Source organism: Colossoma macropomum, unplaced genomic scaffold (genome assembly GCF_904425465.1).
Source record: "Colossoma macropomum unplaced genomic scaffold, Colossoma_macropomum, whole genome shotgun sequence".
Lineage (NCBI taxonomy): Eukaryota > Metazoa > Chordata > Actinopteri > Characiformes > Serrasalmidae > Colossoma > Colossoma macropomum.
Window position 1 is genome coordinate 2,707,297 of NW_023494808.1, and position 22,479 is coordinate 2,729,775.

Sequence of the window (22,479 nt, forward strand, 5' to 3'; positions counted from 1 at the left end):
ATGGAGTGAAATGCTTAAGATCCAGCTTCACTTTTTTAGTAAAGTGAAGCTATTTTGAATGGCTAAAATCTAAAGAGCTAGCTAAAACAAGAATGCTTCTGGGAAGTCTTCTGCCTAAACAGCTTTTGCTCTTACCACAAGTGAGCATTACATTGCGAAAATATTGCTCAATTTGTCTCATGAGAAAAGGGAATGAAATAGAGAAGTGCTCAGCTGATACACTCTGAACCAACATACCTGTTGGTGGTAAAAACATTCAGTTATGGAAATATTCATGCTCAGCTTCATCGCTAATCTGTGTGCTAACATAATAATGTTAACTGAGCAGTTCAGTCCTCTGTGCTGACTTGGCTGCACCTCCGACCAGCAGGCTTATAGTAAAAGGGAAGAACGAAAAAAAAGGAAGAGGAAGAGAAATCTGTTACTGTTGTCATTGGGGTTTTTACCCAGAGAAAGAGTTTTAAAGCAACATCTGCCCTGACTATGTGGTTATTTTTCTTCTGAGGTTAAACGACAGGCTGTCCAATGCCAAGGTAAGCTACTGTAACATGCTTCATCTGTAAAACCCAATCATACTTGTGTTTAGAGCTTTGAAGAGGTACTTTGATAATAGCACTTATCTTATAATAGCACTTTACAACTTAATTTACAATGATGTAAGTTAACAGTTGTAATGATGTAAGTTAACGGTTGGCTCTTCTGTTGAGCAATTGTGACACTAATCAAATATTGCTGATGAAGCAGTTTAAAAGTTTCCGAAGAACTAGGAGTCTCCATGAGCCGTCATGTTTTGGCAGCCTACATAGTCATAGTGACATAGTTAAGCAATTGAGATCTGAGAGAGGCCACTTAGACATATAGTTTTTCATTGATTTGCAGCTCAGTTTTCAAGATGTCTCTCCAAATCAGTCTTCTGCACCTGCTGTTGTATTACCTGATGGTTGTGGGTGAGTCAGTACTGCTTTCCTGCTTTATTTATTTTTATTTATTTATTTTTTAAATTTATGGTCTGCTTGCTCATACAGACTGTTGACAGCTGAAAGAATTGTCAAATTGTGTGGGCCTAAAAAAATTGGACTGTGATGCAGTTAATAATGTAAAGATCCCATTTTCTGCTTGGCCTAGTTTTCATTTCACCGCATGTTCTGGTGTTGAAAAGATGAAGATAAAGATAAAGTGAAAACTTCATTAAATAATCTTTAATAATCCTCCTCTCACTTCATGATGCTGTTTATCCTTTAGCCTGTGAAAATTGTATTCATTCCCATTCAGCCCTGTTCACATACAGTGGGGTCCACTAGTGAAGACACTTCTCTTTTGCGTTCCTTTCTAATTACAAACTACAAAGTTTTTCATGACAAATTAGAGTATAAGCATCACACTGAGTGTTTGTGAGTTTGTTCAAAGGCCTTAACGCGGCCAATGTCACATATTTGCTTAAATTTCCATAATGACCCAAATTCTAAAAATTTCTGTTGTTTATTTTCAAGTTTAATTGAAAAACATCCTAGTTTTTTAAAGTGGTCTCAGACTTTTGGACCCCATTGTACATTTATGTGTTTATATGTTCAATTTTATTAGATATTTCATTGCTACTAGTCATGTGCAAAAGTTTGGGGGCCCCTGGTCAAATTCCATGTGTTGATTTTCTCAGTGAAAATACGTTAATCCCATAAAATCTCAGGGTTATTACATACTAAGGCTTATTATTCAGTAACTACAGGTACTTCAATGCAAACTGACTGAGCTATTCTTTGGTTATAGAAGTGTGTAATAAAACACTTAAGCATATTTGAATGCAAAATTACTGTGTATTTGCTGAATTTAACAAAATTGAATGGAAACTAAAATGTGCCCTGTGCAAATATTATGGAACACAATATGCATTAAAATTTCCAGAAAAAGCCATGTTTGTCCCCTGCATGAAAATGTGTACTTATTTTCACATAAATTTGACTAGAAGTATTCAAACCTTTGTATATGACTGTAGATATTCAGTACTGCAAATGTCAGAGACCATACTTGATTTTATTCCCAGTCAAAACAGTCATTAATTATTCAGAATATGTTCCACTCTTAAAAAAGATTTTAGAAGTTCTTCAAAAGTTTGTTTTGGCAAAGGTTCTATACAGAACCATAAACACCTAAAGAACTATGCTCTTGCTTAAATGTTTCTCTGCATGGTAAAATGGTTCTTCAGATGAACGAGAATGTCTTACGTATAGTTCTGTATAGAACCTTTTTGAAAAGAGTTCTATATACGACCAAAAAGGGTTCTGCTATTGTACAAGCAATGGTAACAATGGAAGAATGCTTTTTGGTGCTATATAGAACCATATACAATATGTTCTCCACCAATCTGAAGAACTATTTAACCAGAAACATTTAAGCAAGTTCTTTGAGTGTTCATGGTTCTATACAGACCCATCATCTTTGCAAAACACCTCTTTTTTAAGAGTGTAGACAATGCAATGCTATATGTCTGCTGAATGGGTGTGTAGCTGTCAAGATGCTCTTTCTGAGAAAAGGAAAACTATATAGGAATATTGAAGAAACAAATGTAAATTACACAAAGAAGCTGCTGGTGTTTTTCCAGAACAATAGGCTGACCGTTCAGACCTTAACAGTGAATGTGTTTAGGATTACTTGGATCATGAGAAGCTGAAAATGCAACCAACTTCTAAGACTGAACTTTGAAAAGTTAATAAATGCTTATACTTAATATGTAATTAATGGTTGTTTTGACTGGAATTTAAATAAATAAAAGGTTATCACTGACTTTTTCATAGCTTTATTATGAATTTATAGGAAGATGCATCTTCTTTTTCTTCTTCTTCTTATTAGTATTATTTATTTGTAAACATCTACTCTATGCTTATTGTCATGCACTTAGGATGGTCTTCATGCTTCTCTAATCAGTTATTATCTATTATATATTAGTTACTTATCATATGTTTCAGGGGCTTTTGGTCAAAACTGGAGTGTGAAATACAGCCGAACTCAAATATGTGCTTTAAAAGGATCCACAGTGTTTATGTACAGTGATTACAAATATCCATCTCATCTTGAAGTGGTAAAGAAGTTTTGGGCAAAAAATCCAGCCAAAAATGTGGAACCAACTGACCTGACTAAAGATCCAAGATATTCAGGCAGGACTGAATACTATGAAGGTGAAAAACAACTTTTCTCTCTCAAACTGATTAACGTGACAGAGAGGGACGAGCACATGTACTGCCTTAGAATCACAACAAAAAGAGAAAAACAAAAATATTTATATTATCCTGGAGTGACCCTCAACGTCACAGGTCAGTTATATCACAACATTGAATTTCTAACAATAATACAAAATAAATAATGTCTGTAAATTTAAATGGTCAATAATGGCTACTCTGATAATTGCCCTGGACAATTCATGATATAGTTTTTTTCCACTGTAGCACATTTTTTGCAAACCATACCAGAAATTACAATTTGTTGACCACAGTCTTTTTGTTTGCTTGTATTTTTTTCTTCTCTTTCTTTCTTGCAGATTGTTATTTTGTTTCACTGACAGTTTCTCTCCTGATGTTCTTTATCCTCCATCCTCTCAGGCCTCAGAGTGGAGAGTCCTGAACATGTTTCAGAGGGAAATACAACACGTCTAACCTGTAAGACCACCTGCACTCTGACAGACAGACCAACATACATCTGGTATAAAAATGGGCACCGTATCGGAACAAATGATGAAGAAAACAACACCCTCTCCCTGCAGCCGACTAGAATAGAGGACACAGGCAGTTACAGCTGTGCTGTGAAAGGATATGAACATCTTCCTTCTCCTGCTGTCCCACTCAGTGTCAGATGTGAGTACATGCTGTCAGCTTACAATACAGGTTTCTTTTTAAAATGTATTAATAATACTAATAATAATTTACCATCACAAAAAGTATGAGCACACTTGATAGAATTTATGTTGTTCCAATAAACATATGTTATGAAAATATTCTATAGTTTTGGCACAAATAACCATAGAAAACCTGGTTTCTACTGTTGACTCACATTATCACACTTGTAGTTTAAGAATAATGATAACCATCATCCATGCACAGATCCTCCAAAGAATGTCTCAGTGTCCATCAGTCCCTCTGGTGAAATAGTGGAGGGCAGTTCAGTGACTCTGACCTGCAGCAGTGATGGATACCCACCTGTGGACGAGTACAGCTGGTTTAAGAAGAAGCAATTTCTTGGAAAGGGCAAAGATTACATCATCTCTAAGATCAGCTCTGAGGATGGTGGAGAGTACAAGTGCAAGTCTAGCAATGCAGAGAGTCACCAGTATTCTGCTGGTATAACTCTGAACGTTGTAGGTAAGGTTAAATACATTTATTAGCATATATATTGTGTGGCTGATATCGGAACAAAACCTCACATCTCCATTTTTGTCATTGTTCAGTTTTTGACCTAGGTTGAAAGTGCAAATTGCCCTTTACATTGTGGGTAAATTTCATGATGAATAGACCAAAAGTAATGACTTGGTCAAAAGTCTGGCTCCATTGACTTACATTAAAAGTAGTATTATGTTATGTTAAGTATGTTACTAAGTATACAAGGTTTTGTTCCAACAGCAGTGATATTTATTTTTAAAAGCCAAATATTTTTCCTCTTAATGATGTAATATGTGACACCCTAAACTTTTGTCATTTTTCCTTTTTTTTCCCCACACAGTTGGGCCAACTAAAGTGCATCATGCAGTTATTGCAATCATCGTCTCCTGTACAATCATATTCTTTGCTGTCGCCATCGTGTTTCTTATGTAAGCCACTGCAGCTCTGTGAAATATGTTTGCTCGCAACCTTTATTACTTTTGTTAGCGCAGAACATAAACCCTTTTTAAAATCCCAGGCTTATTACATACTAAAGCTTATTATTCAGTAACTACAGGGACTTCAATGCAAACTGGTCGAGCTATTCTTAGGTTGTAGAAGTGTGTAATAAAACCTTGGGCCTGCTGGTGGACCCTGGCCATTTCAGGGGTTAATCTACTCCAGGTGTAGTTAGCAGTAGCTATATTCAAAACAATGCACATGTTTATTGGAAGTTACTTACCTTCCTGTCCACTTAGTAACATTCTTATTCCATGCTAACTGTGAAATGTTATAGTTCGTACTTGCTATGCTTTTTGCAAACCTTGAAAGAGCAAAATATCACATTTCAATTCAAAACAGGAGGAAGAAAATGTACTGCTGGTCTGACAATCACACTTCAAAGCAGGCAAGTCAGTCTACACTATAAAGTCTTTTATGTTGTGAAAGGAAATGTGTCCTCATGTGGACGTTTAGTTGGCTAAATTATTCCAACTGGATTATTGTGGTGATTATGTGGCTAACAACAAACACTTGAAAACTGCTACATTACATTGACATAACCATGTCATAACAATGTCACTGAGTTGTTGTGACAGATTATGTCCAGAAATTTAACAGTGTCATGATATCATTACCAGTAATTCAGAGGGATGTAATGATGTTTGATTTGATTTGATTACAGCTAACTACACACTTAAAAATGATGGTTCTTGAAGGGCTCTTGTAAAAAAATAGAACTATATAGAACCATGAACAATCAATGAACCTTTTGCATGATTAAAGGGTTCTTTGCACTGCTAAAGCGTTCTTCAGATTGATGGAGAATGTGCTGTAGATGGTTCTATATAGAATCTTTTTGAAAAGGGTTCTCTATAGCACCAGTTTCTTTTATAGTTACAGGCTTGACATCAACCTGTTTTGGTGCTAAATAGAACCAAAGAGTTCATTGAGTGTTCATGGTTCTATATAGAACCATTTTCTTTACCAAAGAGCCCTTGAAGAACCATCATTTGTAAGAGTGTAGAATACTGGAATTCGATTATTGAATGTCTGTCATGACAATTACCAGTACTGGAAAATATGACACCATTGCAAATTACAAATCTTTTATGACAACTCATGACATCATGGTTTATGACACAATCATGTCAATGTTATAGCTATATGTTAGAGTAAAGTGTTAATGTACTATTATCCATCTGTTGTCATCCACATTAGTGCTATAATAATCCCACTGGAGTCATTTTGCCAACTAAATGTCCACATGAACACATTTAGCCAGGCATTGTAGCCAGGTTTCAAGTGAAGTGTTGCCACAGACACTTTCACAGCTACTTTTTAGCATAACCAGCTTGCCTAATCCTAATTGGAACATGGTTATGTCTCATTTATTAATAGCAGCACTGATATTTTGTGGTCAAACTATTCCCATAGGGCAGGGGTCGGCAACACGCAGCTCCGGAGCCGCATGCAGTTCTTACACTGCCCTGTTTCGGCTCCGCAGCAGAATTAGAAAATAAAAATAAAATAATCCTCCTTTGCAGTAAAAAAAAGCTCTGCTGATCGTTCAACACAGTTTAACAATAAATGGTCTTAAACACTGGAGTTAATGTAGAACTGCTAATTCACGCTTTAACCCTGAAGATCAGTGCAGACTGCTGATCACCATAGCAACGCAGACAACAGTCTCACCGAGCTAGTAGCAAACAAAAAGACAAAGAGATTTAAGATGAACATTGATAATTTGGAGATGAATGGACTTATTTGCATTTATAATCACTCCAGCTGGTTTCCTGATACGTTTAATCTGCAAAGAAAAACTGACAAACACTAAAAAGTCACAAAGCTAAAGTCACTTCTTGTTTGCCAGCATCTTGTTCACATTTTCCCGTTCCAGCATTTACATTCTGGTTGGATCATTTAAGGTGGAATGGGAAAATTCAAACAAGAAGCTGGTGAATGAGAAGCGACTTCAGCCTCATAAAAAGTCAAACCTTGAGAGACATTTTACAGAAACTATTCTACTTTTGCGGAAAAGTTTCCTGCTGGAGATGCGAGAGAAGCAGCTATAGCTTTGTTAAAGCTTAAAACGGAGCAAAGTAAGTCTGCATTTTCATTTTTTTTCTATTTTTTTATCCTACCCTAGTACATTAGTACATACTGAGACATATTTACAGCCAAGAGGGTAAAACATTACTTCAATAAAATGGATACAAAATGTTGTGGCTCCAAAGATGGATTTTTGTTGATAGGACAAAATGGCTCTTCTTAACATTTGGGTTGCCGACCCCTGATCTAGGGCATCGATATGTTTTAAAATGCCATTTGAATTCCACTGTCTCTTTTCTTTAGTTCATATTTAGATGCTTTCTCATTGTTTAGGAGAATATTTATAGCAACATGGCTGTCCAAACCCCAACTAAAGGCACACCACAGTCTAATACTGGTCCAGTCTATCAAGATGAAAATCAGTATGCCAGTATTGCACACCATGACGATGGTTCTGCAGTGAAAGCTTCTGCTTCTGGGGCTGTTGAGGAGGTTCACTATGCCAGTGTCCAGCACCGCCATGATAAAGTGGTAAAGAGAGCTCCAGAGGAGGAAAACGTACAGTATGCTAGTGTCCATTTTAACCGTTCACCCAGGTAGGGTACCATCATGTGGTCACCTCATTCTTTTTTCACATGTAAACCCCTTACAATGACATCTTTCAGAGTTTCAAACTGTTTTCACATTAGCACTACCCTCCACAGGCCTGCTGAGATAGTGGATGATCCTTCAGTGATCTACAGCACTGTCAAATGATCATCGCTAACAAATTCTGCAGATGCAACAATAGCTGGCATCTATTCCTGATTAATATCTTCAACATAGTCCTCTGGAGTAATGGTCACCAACCCAGGTCCTCGGGGTCTTCATTCCAGTGGAATCTTGTTTCAACCACAATCTGACACAGCTGCTTCCTTTTTTAATGTTTCAATAAAATATAGGAAGATTTTTGAAGTATTTAGCAGTCCAGTTTCCATTCTACCTTAACTCCATTGCTTAATATAGGTAAATCTTTCCAGCCAGAAAGCCAAAGCATGCCTTGGTGTGCAGCTAATGTGGTGCAAGACAGTGAAAGTCTAATGCCTGTAGATTGCATATGGGGTAAGATGCAATGCCCGTGGCTTTATGCTGCTCTATTGTGCCATCTAGTGTTGTTATCAAACTGTATGATTTAACCCTCAGAAACCCAAGCACTGATTTTGTTGATGTAGTTTTTTCTTTTGGGAACTGTTTTTTAGGAAGCCACTGACCATTTGTGCTGATGTTTCTTTACAAAAATTAGAAGAGACTTATCCAAACTGTTTTGTGTTTGAGGAGGTTTTGAAAGAAATGTCTGAACACGGCCATAGAAGAACGAGGCCGCAGCACCAAAGAACAGTTAAAAGTCTGGAAGCAAACTTTAAAGAATCCGAAGACACAAACCAAAGAAGTGACTGAGCCCTTTTTATGGCTCAAAAACATTCTGGGTGACGAGCCCAGCTGTCAGTCAGTGAAGCCTCATGATGGCTCCTGTGATGCTGGTGAAGATGAAGCTGAAGCCTCTGGGAGCGGCTGGCGCTCGTTGGCAGTCATGATTCTTTACCTACGGATGAGCCACATGAAGCAATGTGAAGTGTATTGTTCTTTTGCGCATGTGGGTCAGTTTAGGAGCTGATCTGTTCAGATTGATGTTACATACAGATCACATTTAAAAGATAATATGAACAGCCAAACAAAATTTGGTGAGAAAATCTGATTTGGGCCACTTTTACCTGGTTGAAGCCTAATCGAAGTTTTTTAATGAGATAATTTAAAGGGAAAGTCTCAAAATACCAACCAAGCTAAATCCAAATTCAGGAATTTGCATTAAAAAATGTGATATTATGTCAATAAATTTCCCAAAACCTAGTCAAATGAAAAAAATGTTTTCCCTTAAATTTCATAATCAGATCCCATATGCAAATCACTGGCACAAAACCCCAGCTTCACAAGCTCTTAATGAATGTATCTAATAGTGAGCTAAAATAGGTATATTTTTAAATGGTGCACTAATAAAGGTGTGGAAGTGCCAACTATATGACATAAACCAAAATCACTAATGATACTGATTATTATCCAGTAAGCTGGTCACCAAACTGCAGCACTCAGTCTGTAGCCTGTATTCACGTAATATGTAATTACCAGAGTTTGTCTGTAGATGGCAGTGCAGGTTAAGGTGTGTGACTGTAACGTTCTGTCACAGGTAAAACAGCCCTGTCCAAGGTGCTGATTCTGACCTGTACAGTGTGAGCAGCCCTAACACTGAGATTCTGTACTTCCATACTTAAAAGTAGTAAATTTGGTTGACAATGAAGAACCATATTTTCTATTTCAAACTGCACAAATTTCCAGACATCTAGCAACAAGCAGTAATAATAATAATAATAATAATAATAATAAAGCTTGAATGCAAGTGTTGTTGGTAAATGTAAACTCATTAATTATTCATTAGCGTCAGTGGACACCCTTCATTTTTAAAAAGAGCTTTGTAAGCCCCTCCCTCACTGTGGCCCAGAACTCCACACTGTACATCTTACATATAATACTGTACAAATGTCTCTACCGTCCTGTAATATACTGTAATAGTAGTTGACTGTATGTGTCCTCAGACCCTTCAGACATGTATAAATCTTTTTTCGCTCTTTTCACACTGAATCTATTATATCTGCTCTCTTGTAAATTATTCTGTTTATATTCCCATTTTATTTTATTTCTTATTTATTCATTTATTACTCTTTAGTTAACATCTTATTTCTTTGAAAAGGTGAAGACTGTTTGTGCTTATTTGTCTTTTTAGTGATTCTGATTATCAAATAAAGAAAACATATGTTAGTGTAGGGTCTGTTAAAATGTAACAGAACTTACTGTATTTTTGTAGTGTGAGAGTAACTAGTGCTGAGACTATCACTATGACATGAATTAATTTAGCTAATTAACATGAAAAAAGTTGGAATCGATTACAATGTGTGTCTTTAATTTCTAAATATTTCATTATATAAACTGTGTGGTTTTATTGGCAGATCATCTGAAGTGAATTGAGCTCAAAAATTTCCATGTGACTGTAAGATTAGGAAGGTTATCAGGCATTTTCCTTCCTTAGCTCTTCTGCCTTCTTTTTAATCTTTTTGAATTAATTTTTTTGTGATCTCTGTGCAGCATCCAGCAGGGGGCAACCCAACACATAACTTTCCTTTATGCCTCTCAGGTTCATCAGCAAGTTACAGCAACAACCATGACATACGGTGAAAGTTCTGTGCACATCTACAGTCCACTTTGTCAGTAAAAGCAAGTCTTTTTTATATACTGAGGCTCTGTATGGGACTTTTCTCAAAAACAAACAAATCAATAAAAAAAAAGTCATCATGTGTTTTCCCTGTGTTGCGTTTTAGCATTCATTGCAACATTTTTTGATGTACAGCGGACTTCACACTTAATGGTACACAAAAATGAACAAACAAACCAAACAAATTGTCAGAAATAAAAAAGCATGATTAGCAACAGCCTAACAAGCACTGAGGACATACTGTGAGTTTTCACACATCGTGACGCAGCACTGTGGGTTACTGTAATTAAGCAGGGGGAAGTTGACCTTCCAGTAAATCTTACAGCAGCTGCAAGTAAAACGTCTTCAGCTGTCAGACTCTCTTCACTCCAAAGTCAAACTCTCTTCACTGCAAAGTTTTTGTACTTTCCTCTGAAGGCCATATACAGAGATGGTGAGTTAACATTCAATATAATCTCCTGTCTTTAAGACTTGCTGAACTGTCAGTCGTTGCTTGTTTAGAACACGTCAGTAATGTGAACACTTACATTTTAACCCATTCTAACCTTTTTAGATGTGCTCACCAATGCTGCTGTGGGCATCAGTGAAAACAGTTGGGCTGCTTTTTCTTGCCATACCAGGTGAGTATTTTTTATCTGTTTTCTTTACGTTTTCAATACAACAATTGTTGAAATTGAAACAATTTCAATTTCATTTTCACTTGGAATATTTCCTGTGATAGTTCCTTTGTTTTTTCTGACCATGTGCTGGAGTACAGTAGTTTTGTGGGTCACAGACATCCCCAAGAGCAATGTGTTTTATATATTAATTAATTTATTTATTTAAGCATGAACTTTTTAAAATACTGCTATCAGTCAATCCATCTTTACATGTTACACCCTCCTGCCCTTCCTTTATTTAAATTCTGGTGGCCATAGTGTACAAGGTACTCATTTTTCAGCATCAAGAAAGCATAGATTTAAAAGAAAATTACACTGAAGCCTCAACAACTAAATACAATATCAACTTAGTGAGTGTTTCAGTAGTTAAGGTCCACCATATGCTTTTATGAGACCTCACTGTCTGAGGGATGGGCTTTCAGTTTTTTAAAGAAATCTGCAGGGATATTTTACCACTTCTCCAAAGTTTAGTCTTACAAGTGGGTTGAATTTTCTGCTAATCGCAATCCAAGTAATTCCAAACACATTCAGTGATGTTGAGGTCATGTTTTAACTGAGAATAAAACTCATGTAAATCAACCCCTTAAAATCCCAGGCTTATTACACACTAATTATTAACTTATTATTGAGTAACTACACGGACTTCAATGTAAATAAGTGTAATAAAAACTTTGGACCTGCCGGCAGACCCTGGCTATTTAAGGGGTTAAAAAAGTTGATTATTGAGCTGCCCTAAAATTGTCTTAAAGTTACCAAAGTTCAAATAATTAATAATTTTATAAGTTGACAGGGCATAAACGCAGATTCTTGTTCTGTTAACTTAAGTTCAATTAACTCAACATTTTAAGCTGGCAACTTTTTTTCATCTTGTAATGAGAAAATGCTCTTAAAATATAATTATATAAGAAAAAGTAAATCTCTCTGGGTGTTTCAGGGTCTCTGGGTCAGGATCGGAGCGTTACTCACATCCCAAGCAAAATATGTGCACTTCATCACACCTCTGTGGTGTTACCCTGCAAACTCACTTACCCTAGTGGTGAAGTGGTCACCACCTCTGTATGGCACTATAAGAAGCAGAAGAATGTGGAGCCTGTGGTTGTTTCTGTGGTCCAGGCGTTTGGACAACATGTGGAGGACTGCTCTCTCACCCTGAATAATGTGACGCAGGACAATGCTGGCATCTATCAGTTTAGCTTCATGACCAACAGCTCCACACAGAACCTGACCAATGAAGACGGAGTAACGCTGGAGATTACAGGTGAGGAACTTACTCATCAAGCATCAATCTTTATTACCATTTTTACTATTTCACCAGTGACTCATACTCACTTGAGTCTCCAATATGAGGACACACTACAAGCTGTATACATTATTGTGCTGCCATCTAGTGGTATTGGTAGGAAAACAAAGGACTAGTGGGGTTGTTAGATATACAAATGTCAGCATTAAATAAATAAACTCTGTTGTCTTTAAGTCACTCGTGTATGTAAAATGGACAAAAATGAAAGTACATTTCAAAGAGATTTCCATTCCAATGAAACCCAAATGAACTGCACTGAAATGTTTCAATTTGGTTCCAACAATAATTGAACTTTACATTAAGGTAACACAGTCTATGTATACTTCTATTTGATTGAATAAATAAGTTGGCATAATTGACTTATGTTCATACAACAAATTCATTTTTTGAGTGTGCAACAGCGTAATGTGCTACATAATGTGTTTATAAATGATGGCACCCGTCTCAGCCACCTTTTGGGAGAAATAGGTAGTGAACAAAACTGTGGCACGTTGGGTGGCACTGTCACGTCACAGCAAGAAGGGCCTGGGTTCGATTCCCCAGCTGGGTGACCTGGGTCCTCTCGGTGTGGAGTTTGTATGTTCTCCCTGTGCCTGTATGGGTTTCCTCCCACAGTCCAAAGACGTGCAGTCAGGCCCTATGAGTGAATGTATATGTCTGAGTGTCTGGCCTGTGATGGACTGGCAGCCTGTCCAGGGTGTTTTCTGCCTTCTGCCCAATGACTGCTGCGATGGGTGGTAATTTGATGCTTTCAAATGAGATTTATGAGCCAGCGTAGATTTAAATGTGGTACTTCTACAAGGACAATGGGACAAAGTTCCTGTAAAGTTCAGGTGTACCTATTACCTAGCAACACAGGTGTAGACTAATACAACGTTAATATTGAAACACACAACCAATATGAGCCTGTTTATGTACTTCAGTTTGTTATTTTGCATATTATGTGAACACATAGCATATTCTATATGAAACTACTTCCCTTTCAATTATATCCTTATTTTTATACAACTTACCATTTTGGCTGGAGCAACAAGTTAGAAATACTGTACAAAAACAGGGTCATCAGCGGATGAATGGATAACTGTACTTTCTGTTTTTTAGACCCATATGAAAGGCTGAGTTCTCCTTCAATGTCTTGGTTCCTCTTAGTGTTTCTTCCTCATGCTTCTTGGGTGCTTTTTTCCAGTCTGATTGCTGATTAATGGGCTGCATTATTTCCTACACTACAAATAAAACTGAAGTGACCTAAATTTTTGCATTTTATGCCCAAGTGAGAAAATAGTTGGAGTAATAATAGTAGTATGTGAAAATTAGCGGTCAACAATTGATCTTGTGAATTTCAAATCATTCTCATTGTTGCTTTTCATTTGTTACTGGCATGTTTCCATTTTATGATGCAACTGATGCAATCTTTAATGCAGACCTGGAGATGGAGATGTCAGAGTCAGACGTAGTGTTGGAGGGAGAATGGGTGACACTGTTCTGTGGCACCTGCATCCCTTCCCTCACTCTACCGACCTACTTCTGGCATAAAGACGGACGTCCACACAGCCGCACACATGGTGTCAACCAGCTGGAGTTACAGGAGGCCAAACTGGAGGACTCAGGCAGCTACTCATGCTCCATAGGTGGCCATGAAGGCCTGCTCTCCTCACTTGTGAACTTCACGGTTGAATGTAAGTCAAGTTCAACCATGATATAGGACTCAAAGACAGTGTTGATATTGAAAGCTCAAATTATGGTAATAAGCATCTTTATTACACTGTACTATGATTTGTCTCTCACAGTTAATCTTCAAAGCTGTTTAAAAATAATGTTGAAATAATGTATAAATATATATTTTTTAATATTTAAATGATTTATAAACCTAAATATAGTATAAGTATATACTAAGTATACTAAGTATATAATTATCTAAATCAGGGGCTCCAAAGAACATCACAGTGTCCATCAGTCCCTCTGGTAAAATAGTGGAGGGCAGTTCAGTGACTCTGAACTGCAGCAGTGATGCAAACCCACCTGTGAAGATCTACACTTGGTTGAAGGGATCAACATCAGTAGGAGAAGGAAAAACCTACAGCATTCCCAACATCAGATCTGAGGACAGTGGAGAATACACATGCCATTGTCGTAATGATCATGGACAGAGAAGATCTACTGCTGTGCAGATTAATGTTGCATGTGAGTTAATGTTTGATATTAAATTTGTGACAGGTCAGTCTCAGTCTGCCACTGACAGGAGCCCTGTCAGCCATCCTGTAGTCAGACCCAATGCCACCACTAGATGGGAGCAGAGAGCCACCTCTAGGTAATTAGAGACAACTGGTCACACCTGTGTTCAGCTCTACTTAGCCCCACTTTCAGATTAATTTTTGGGTGGTGATGTAGTTCAGTTGGCTGCACATTGGTTGGTGACCCTCTAGGCCACGCTTTAATCCCAGAGTGGGGTATTTCTTGGTTTCTCCTCATTGGAGTAGTGTTAGTCAAGGCTTCTCCCTGGCACCTGGGCCAGCATTTCTAGACTGTTTAGTGATGCTATTTGTTTTGTTTTTTCACTGCCACCTGCCCTTGTGCTCTGCTATTGAAGTTACTCTCTGTTCACAGCCAGTGGTTCAACCAGCAATGTTTTGGCCTCCCATACCTGGAGGCCTGGGTGCAGTTCCAGCTCTAGGTGAATCCTGTTACAAAGTTAAAATTGAGTGAAACTCAGGAAACGTAAACACTGGGGGCAGTCATGGGCCGGAGGTTGGAGAACCATCCTTGTGATGTGACCGCAAGATTCAGTCCCCTGAGCCGAGAGTACATGACTGAGGTGTACTTGAGCAAGGCACCCTAACCCCCAACTGCTCCCTGGGTGTTGCAGATAGGGCTGCCCACCACTCCGGGCAAGTGTGCTCACTGCCCCTAGTGTGTGTGTTCACTAGCGTGTATGTGGTTTTTCACTGCAAAGATGGGCTGGATTGCAGAGGTGAAATTTCCCTGTTGTGGGACTAATAAGGGTCACTTCATCTAATTAATAAATTTTTTATTTCTTAAATTTTTTATCTCTTGCAGATGCTCCAAAGGGCGTCTCAGTGTCCATCAGTCCCTCTGGTGAAATAGTGGAGGGCAGTTTAGTGACTCTGACCTGCAGCAGTGATGCAAACCCACCTGTGAAGAACTACACCTGGTTTAAGGGATCAACATCAGTAGGAGAAGGAAAAACCTACAGCATTTCCAACATCAGATCTGAGGACAGTGGAGAATACACATGCCAGAGTCGTAATGAACATGGAGAGAGAAACTCCACTGCTGTGCAGTTAAATGTTTTGTGTAAGTTCATGGATATTTGTTAAGCTATATTGGATTATTTCCTGGAACCCTGTGTTTTTAAAGATAATTGACTTTTCTTGCCTGTTTTAGATCCTCCAAAGAACATCACAGTCTCCATCAGTCCCTCTGGTGAAATAGTGGAGGGCAGTTCAGTGACTCTGACCTGCAGCAGTGATGCAAAGCCACCTGTGAAGATCTACACTTGGTTTAAGGGATTAGCATCCATAGGAAATGGAAAAACCTACAGCATTCCCAACAGCAGATATGAGGACAGTGGAGAATACACATGCCAGAGTCGGAATGAACATGGAGAGAGAAGATCCACTGCTGTGCAGTTAAATGTTGCATGTGAGTTAATGTTTGATATTAAGTTTGTGACAGGTCAGTCTCAGTCTGCCAATGGCAGGAGCCCTGTCAGACCCAATGCCACCACTAGATGGGAGCAGAGAGCCACCTTTAGGTAATTAGAGACAACTGGTCACACCTGTGTTCAGCTCCACTTAAGAGTGGCTCTTGATTTTTTCTGTGCTTAGTTGTGAGTTTGCATGCTATGTGCATGCACCTCTTGATCAAGCTGGTATTTGGGTTGTTGCTCTCAGTTTTCCCAGAGTTTGCTCCTGTCCCTCTAAGCATTGCTCTCGAGTCACTTGTGACAACAGTGTAAATTTTTAAAAAAAGAGAGAAATGAACGAATACAATAAGACAAAAAGAATAAAGTAAAAAAAAATGCTATTTCTCCTTTTTTTCATCTCTTTCTTGAGCCTTTGGCCAGCCCCACTTTCGGGGTAGTTTTTGAGTGGTGATGTATTTCATTTGGCTGTACACTGGTCGTGACCCTCTAGGCCATGGTTCAATCCCAGTGTTAGGTATTTCTTGGTTTCTCCTCTTTGGAGTAGTGTTAGTCAAGGCTTCTCCCTGGCACCTGGGTCAGCATTTCTAGACTGTTTAGTGATGCTATTTGTTTTGTTTTTTCACTGCCACCTGCCCTTGTGCTCTGCTATTGAAGTTACCCTCTGTTCACAGCCAGTGGTTCAACCAGCAATGTATTGGCCTCCCATACCTGGAGGCCTGGGTGCAGTTCCAGCTCTAGGTGAATCCTGTTACAAAGTTAAAATTGAGTGAAACTCAGGAAACGTAAATACTGGTGGCAGTCATGGGCCGGAGGTTGGAGAACCATCTTTGTGACCGGAACATCGCCAATTCGGTCCCCTAAAGCGCGTACATGACTGAGGTGTACTTGAGCAAGGCACCTAACCCCCAACTGCTCCCTGGGTGTTGCGGATAGGGCTGCCCACCACTCCGGGCAAGTGTGCTCACTGCCCCTAGTGTGTGTGTGTGTGTGTGTGTGTGTGTGTGTGTTCACTAGTGTGTATGTTGTGTTTCACTACATGGATGGGTTGGATTGCAGAGGTGAAATTTCCCCACAATAAGGGTCACTTCATCTAATTGATTAATTTTTTTATCTCTTGCAGATCCTCCAAAGAACATCACAGTGTCCATCAGTCCCTCTAGTGAAATAGTGGAGGGCAGTTCAGTGACTCTGACCTGCAGCAGTGATGCAAACCCACCTGTGAAGAACTACACCTGGTTTAAGGGATCAACATCAGTAGGAGAAGGAAAAACCTACCGCATTCCCAACATCAGATCTGAGGACAGTGGAGAATATACATGCCAGAGTCGTAATGAACATGGAGAGAGAAGATCTACTGCTGTGCATATTAATGTTGCATGTGAGTAACACTGAAAAAGAGAAGCACATAGGATCCAACTGCAAGCAGTCTTTCCAGTTCATTGATGTTAAACTAATGTTGACATTAAGGTGAGAGCAGAATGCCCTCCATATCTGCGAAGTGAACTGAGTCCCTCTGCCAGACACAATGTGTCCTCTGGTAGTCCATAAAACCTGTTTAGTTTTAGTATCTTGAGATGGGGGGTCTGTGACAAAATCAGCACTTGGGTAAGACCAAGCCCTGTGAGGCACAGGTAATTGTTCCAGGTGTCCAGCAGGGAGATGTCTGGGGGACTTGGATTGTGCACACACATTGCAGGCATTAAGATATTGTAAAACGTCAGTCTCCAGGGAAGCTAAAAACTTGCTTCTAACCAATGTAAGAGTATGTTGAATATCACGGCGTCCAGAACTTGGTAAAGTATGTAGCCAGTTCAGTAAGCGGTTCTGGATACATTGTGGAACATGCAGTTTTTCTGCAGGGCAGTCGGGAGGTACGGGATCTGATACCATGGTCTGGATTTCTTCCACTATGTCCCACTTGACTGGCTCGTATTAGAACCAAGAATGGATGCTGGGCCCTCTCTAACCAGTGTCTCCACTTTTCAAATGCTGCTTTCATGGCTAACAGTTCCCTATTGCCTGGATCATAATTTCGCTCAGTATCAGTTAGTTTCCTTGAAAAAAGGCACATGGGGCCAACTTGGGAGGATTGCCTATGTGCTGGGAAAGTATAGCTCCTATACCGCACTCCAAGGCATTCACCTCAACAACAAATGGAATGGTGGGGTCTGGATGTTTCAAGATGGGGGCTGAGGTAAACCGGTCTTTCAGTTCCTTAAATGCTATGGGAGCTGAATCATTCCATCATTCATAGCCCAGAAATGATACTCCTTGCTTGTGGAACTCACATTTCTCAGCTTTTACATAAAGGCCGTTTTAGGACCATTCTCAAATGTTCAATGTGCTCCTCCAAGTTAGACGAATGAATCAAAATGTCATCAATGTAAATGATAACCCACTTGTCTATCACATCCCTGTGCACTTCTTTAATGAAGTCCTGGAAAAGTGACAGGGCGATAGAGAGTCCACATGGCATTACTAAGTACTCATAGTGCTCTCTGATGGTGATGATGTCTTTCGCTCATCCCATTCTCTGATTCTAATGAGATTGTACACATTCTGGTGGTCTAGTTTAGTGAATATAGTAGATCTTCTAATTTGTTCTAAGGCTGCCGGCACCATAGGAAGGGGATAACAATACTTGACAGAGATAGCATCTGCTATAATCAACAAATGGCCTCAACCCCCCACCTTTTTTCTCATCATCCTCATTATCATCATCATCATCATCTTTAACTGCTTAGTCCAGAGCAGCAGTTGGGAGAACAAAGAATCCCAGATGACCCTGTCCCCCGCAACTTCCTCCAGCTCATTCCAGGGGACCGCGAGTTGCTCCCAGGCCAACTTGGAAATATAATCACTAGTGAGCCGTCATATCTCTCTGGTACAGCTATAAAGGTTTTGTTTCTCCCAAAGCTGCCGTGAGCACAGAAGCAGCGTCTGGTAAACCAGTATTATTTGAAGGTTCATCTACTGGAAGACCAGGATTGGCTGATGAGTCAAGCCACTGAACAACTTGAGTAAGTTCTTCCATTAGTGGCTCCTGAGGTACCTGACTTTCCTCAATACTTGCTGGATCCACGAAAGGCGAAATCTAGAAGAGAAGCAAGTAGGATCAAGTTGCAAGCAATCTGTATTTTCAAACAGGGTAATTTCACAGGTCGAAGGCCAAAGATAGTCCAGATAAAAAAGGGAAAAATCTGAGCACAGGCAAGTGTGAAAATCCAATGGGGCATAACAAGAAAGGGCAAGGCTCAGAACTGACAAAGAAACTTTAACAACAACTTTAACAGTAAATAAAAAAAACAAAGGCTATAAATAGGGAAACAGATTACAAAACAACATTCAGGGTGCAGTGAAACTATGTAAACAAAAGTGTATTATTTCTTTTCAAATTCTTGTGTTGCAGATGCTCCAAAAAATGTTTCAGTGTCTATCAGTCCCTCTAGTGAAATAGCGGAGGGCAGCTTAGTGACCCTGACCTGCAGTAGTGATGCAAACCCACCTGTGAAAAACTACGCCTGGTTTAAGGGATCAACATCAGTAGGAGAAGGAAAAACCTACAGCATTCCCAACATCAGATCTGAGGACAGTGGAGAATACACATGCCAGAGTCGGAATGATCATGGAGAGAGAAGATCCACTGCTGTGCAGTTAAATGTTCTGTGTATGTTGATGATTTCTAAGGTTTCATGAAGTTATTACCTGACACTTTCCTCAATGCTGTTTTTTACTGTTTGCTTTAGATCCTCCAGAAAACGTCTCTGTGTCCATCCGTCCCTCTGGTGAAATAGTGGAGGGGAGTTCAGTGACTCTGACCTGCAGCAGTGATGCAAACCCACCTGTGAAGATCTACACCTGGTTTAAAGAAGGTGGAACCTCACCTGTAGGATCTGGACAGAATTACAGCTTTAGCTTAAACCCCAGAAGTGGTGGGTTTTACTACTGTGAGGTTCTGAATGAATATGGATTTATAAGATCCGCTTCAGTGCCTGTTGTTTTAAATGGTGAGACACTTGATTTTGTTTCTGTTTAATAAAGTTTACATATTTTATGTACCATAATGCACTATACTTGTAAAAATATATATTTTGTTACATTACTGTCTTTATGTGTATCTCAGCAGGTCACCCGCTGAGTCTGTATGTAACTGTTTTTGTTGGATTTTGTGGAGTTGTGGCTCTTCTTGTTACAGGTTTCTTCTTAAGGTGTGTATATTCATTATTATAATTATAATATGTTTTTCAAAACACACACACACACACACACACACACACACACACACACACACGCACACACACATTTCAAAATCTACTTAGGTCTTTTAACGATTTTGATATTTATTTATTTATTTATTTATTGTTTTTGCAGGAGTAAGAGGCAGAACCAGAACAGAAAGACAGACAATCATGACTTTCAGGTGAGCTGATTCAAGAACTCCCAAAAATTGGTCAGAGAGTGATGTCCCCTTAAAGACTACATATCTCCATTTCTACTTCTGCCTGTAGATGGCAGTGTAGGACTGAGATGTGAGGAAAAACAAGTAACTAACAAATAAGCAAAACACAACATGTAATGTGGGTGTAAGAAGAGTTTGTTTGCTGACCATCCTCTGTGCAGAATGCTGACCCTAAAGATGACACGTACACAGCTCTTGACCTGACAACCATGACTAATGATAATGTGTATGAATTCCTAGGAGTAAGTATCTCTACTAATTTAACATTGATATTTTTCATCCTTTTGCTATTTATTAACCCATTTTTTTTTTTTTTCAATCTCACACAGAATGTTCATCCTAGTCCTCCAGTTGATACATCCAAATCGGGATGCTCTTACTACGAGAATGTCGCAGTAAGTTCTAGACATTACATTCAACGACACTCAGAGTGTGACAAACATAGTAATCTGATACTGACAGGATTTTTAGTGAAATGTGTGAGACCTAGTTATAATAAATCAATGGAAACTAAGAACTATAAAACACAGCTCTAACTCTAACATTATGGTGTTTGACTACAATAATAACTACATATATGTCTTTTTGGCTTGTACTTTGTTGCAAAGCTATTGTTGTCCATTATAGCCTAAGACATCTACAGCAAGAAGTAATTAGATTGTTGAAGCAATATAGTTAAAGTTTGGCCCCATTATTTGGCAAACCATCAATTTTCAATTGGATTTTGTCACCAATATCTTCGGGGATCCTTAGTCATACATGTGGCTATATAAGTATTTTATGTATATGAGGCAAATCAAAATATGACAAAACCAAAGAGTAATTGAATCTTAATGTATTCTGCAAAAAGTCACTTCCCAATGTCCAATTTTCTTTCAGACTTTGAAATCCACGATGAATACTGATCAACACTGACACAAGTGATCCCCAACTACAGTTGTCATGCGACTTCTTCACCAGTCCAGAGACTCAACGTTCATCTTACCTTTTATCACTGTTGAAATCGAGCTTTGCATGTTACACAGGCAGCTTTTAACTTTACACACAGGTAGAAGAATTCCTCAAGCTTTGTGCCTGGACAGTGACCAAAATTTAGTGACCAAATAATCAAATAGAATTCAAACACTAGGGATGCTCAGTCTTTGTCCTGGATATCTGCCACCCTGGAAAGCTCAGATCCAACACACCTGGTTCTGAATGTAGTTGTGTTATAACTGAAGTTTGGGGGGAGGAGCATGGCTGAAACCCAACCTTCTTCAAATCTAACACCCTATAAATTCACATCCTCACCTTCCATTCCCGTGAAGAAGTGTTCGCAATCCCCACCGCCACCCCATCTCCTCCCTGTTCCACAGTCCGGCATCAGTCTTACTACACCTATGAGGGGGGATCTGGCCTTCTAGCTACAGGCAGAAGCTGCCCAGACCTCCAGCCTATGTTCTCAGTTTCCCCCCCTCCCTCAATCAATCTTCCCTCATACTACCACCAAATGTTGAAGGCATGGTCTGAGCTCACAAATGTTCAGATTATCCTGAAGGTCTTCATTACATGTAGCAGGCATGCTACATTAGAGTTCAGACCCTTTGCTATCTTAACTCAGCAGTGTGGTAGATTCAGACAGGACCAGAACCGAGTATCCCAGGTTTACACGTTATTGAAGCTGATGTATGAGAACATAAACAGGTGAATGCTGTCTAGTGGAAAGTACTTCTTAACACATCTATATTGAAACATTCCACTGAATATGAAACCAACTACAACTGGAGCCTGTGCCATCATATTCCTGCTTGTAACTTTCCTTTTGTTGCTTATTACCCAAATTAAAGATTAAACAATACACTTTTTGCCTTTTTATTAACAGAGATTATAGGATTAATAGTGTTGTTAACATGCACAGTAGGAACAATGATGAAATGATGAAAATAAGCTTATACTGGTCACTGAGTGAACCACAGTGAGGTGAATATAGATACTAGAAGATGGTCAACACTTTCTGTATTGCCCTAATGGTATTGGTACAGATCAGTTAAATACTGGCTGATCATCTGCTTGCAAATTTTAATTTCTAACCCCACCCATCCCTGCAAATTCCTTTTCAACATTTATTAACACTTAAACCACATTGTGAGTTCAAGTTGGGTGTGTTTGGTGTAGAATACTGGAGAAAAGCAGAAGTTAGCAGCTCTGCATAAATGTGCAGTGC

The 22,479-nt window shown here is 39.0% G+C and overlaps 1 protein-coding gene across 1 annotated transcript; it reads left to right on the top strand.

Annotated features, from left to right (window-relative positions):
* Positions 1-393: 393 nt before the first annotated feature.
* Positions 394-21,266, top strand: LOC118797709 (B-cell receptor CD22-like). The gene is made up of 15 exons (XM_036556977.1): positions 394-533; positions 880-947; positions 2,961-3,305; positions 3,591-3,842; positions 14,077-14,334; positions 15,208-15,465; positions 15,556-15,813; positions 16,938-17,195; positions 19,227-19,484; positions 19,564-19,824; positions 19,941-20,025; positions 20,189-20,237; positions 20,438-20,518; positions 20,606-20,671; positions 21,156-21,266. Exons 1-15 carry the CDS (start codon positions 526-528, stop codon positions 21,189-21,191), a joined length of 2,541 nt encoding a protein of 846 aa, XP_036412870.1. The 5' UTR covers positions 394-525; the 3' UTR covers positions 21,192-21,266.
* Positions 21,267-22,479: the final 1,213 nt, after the last annotated feature.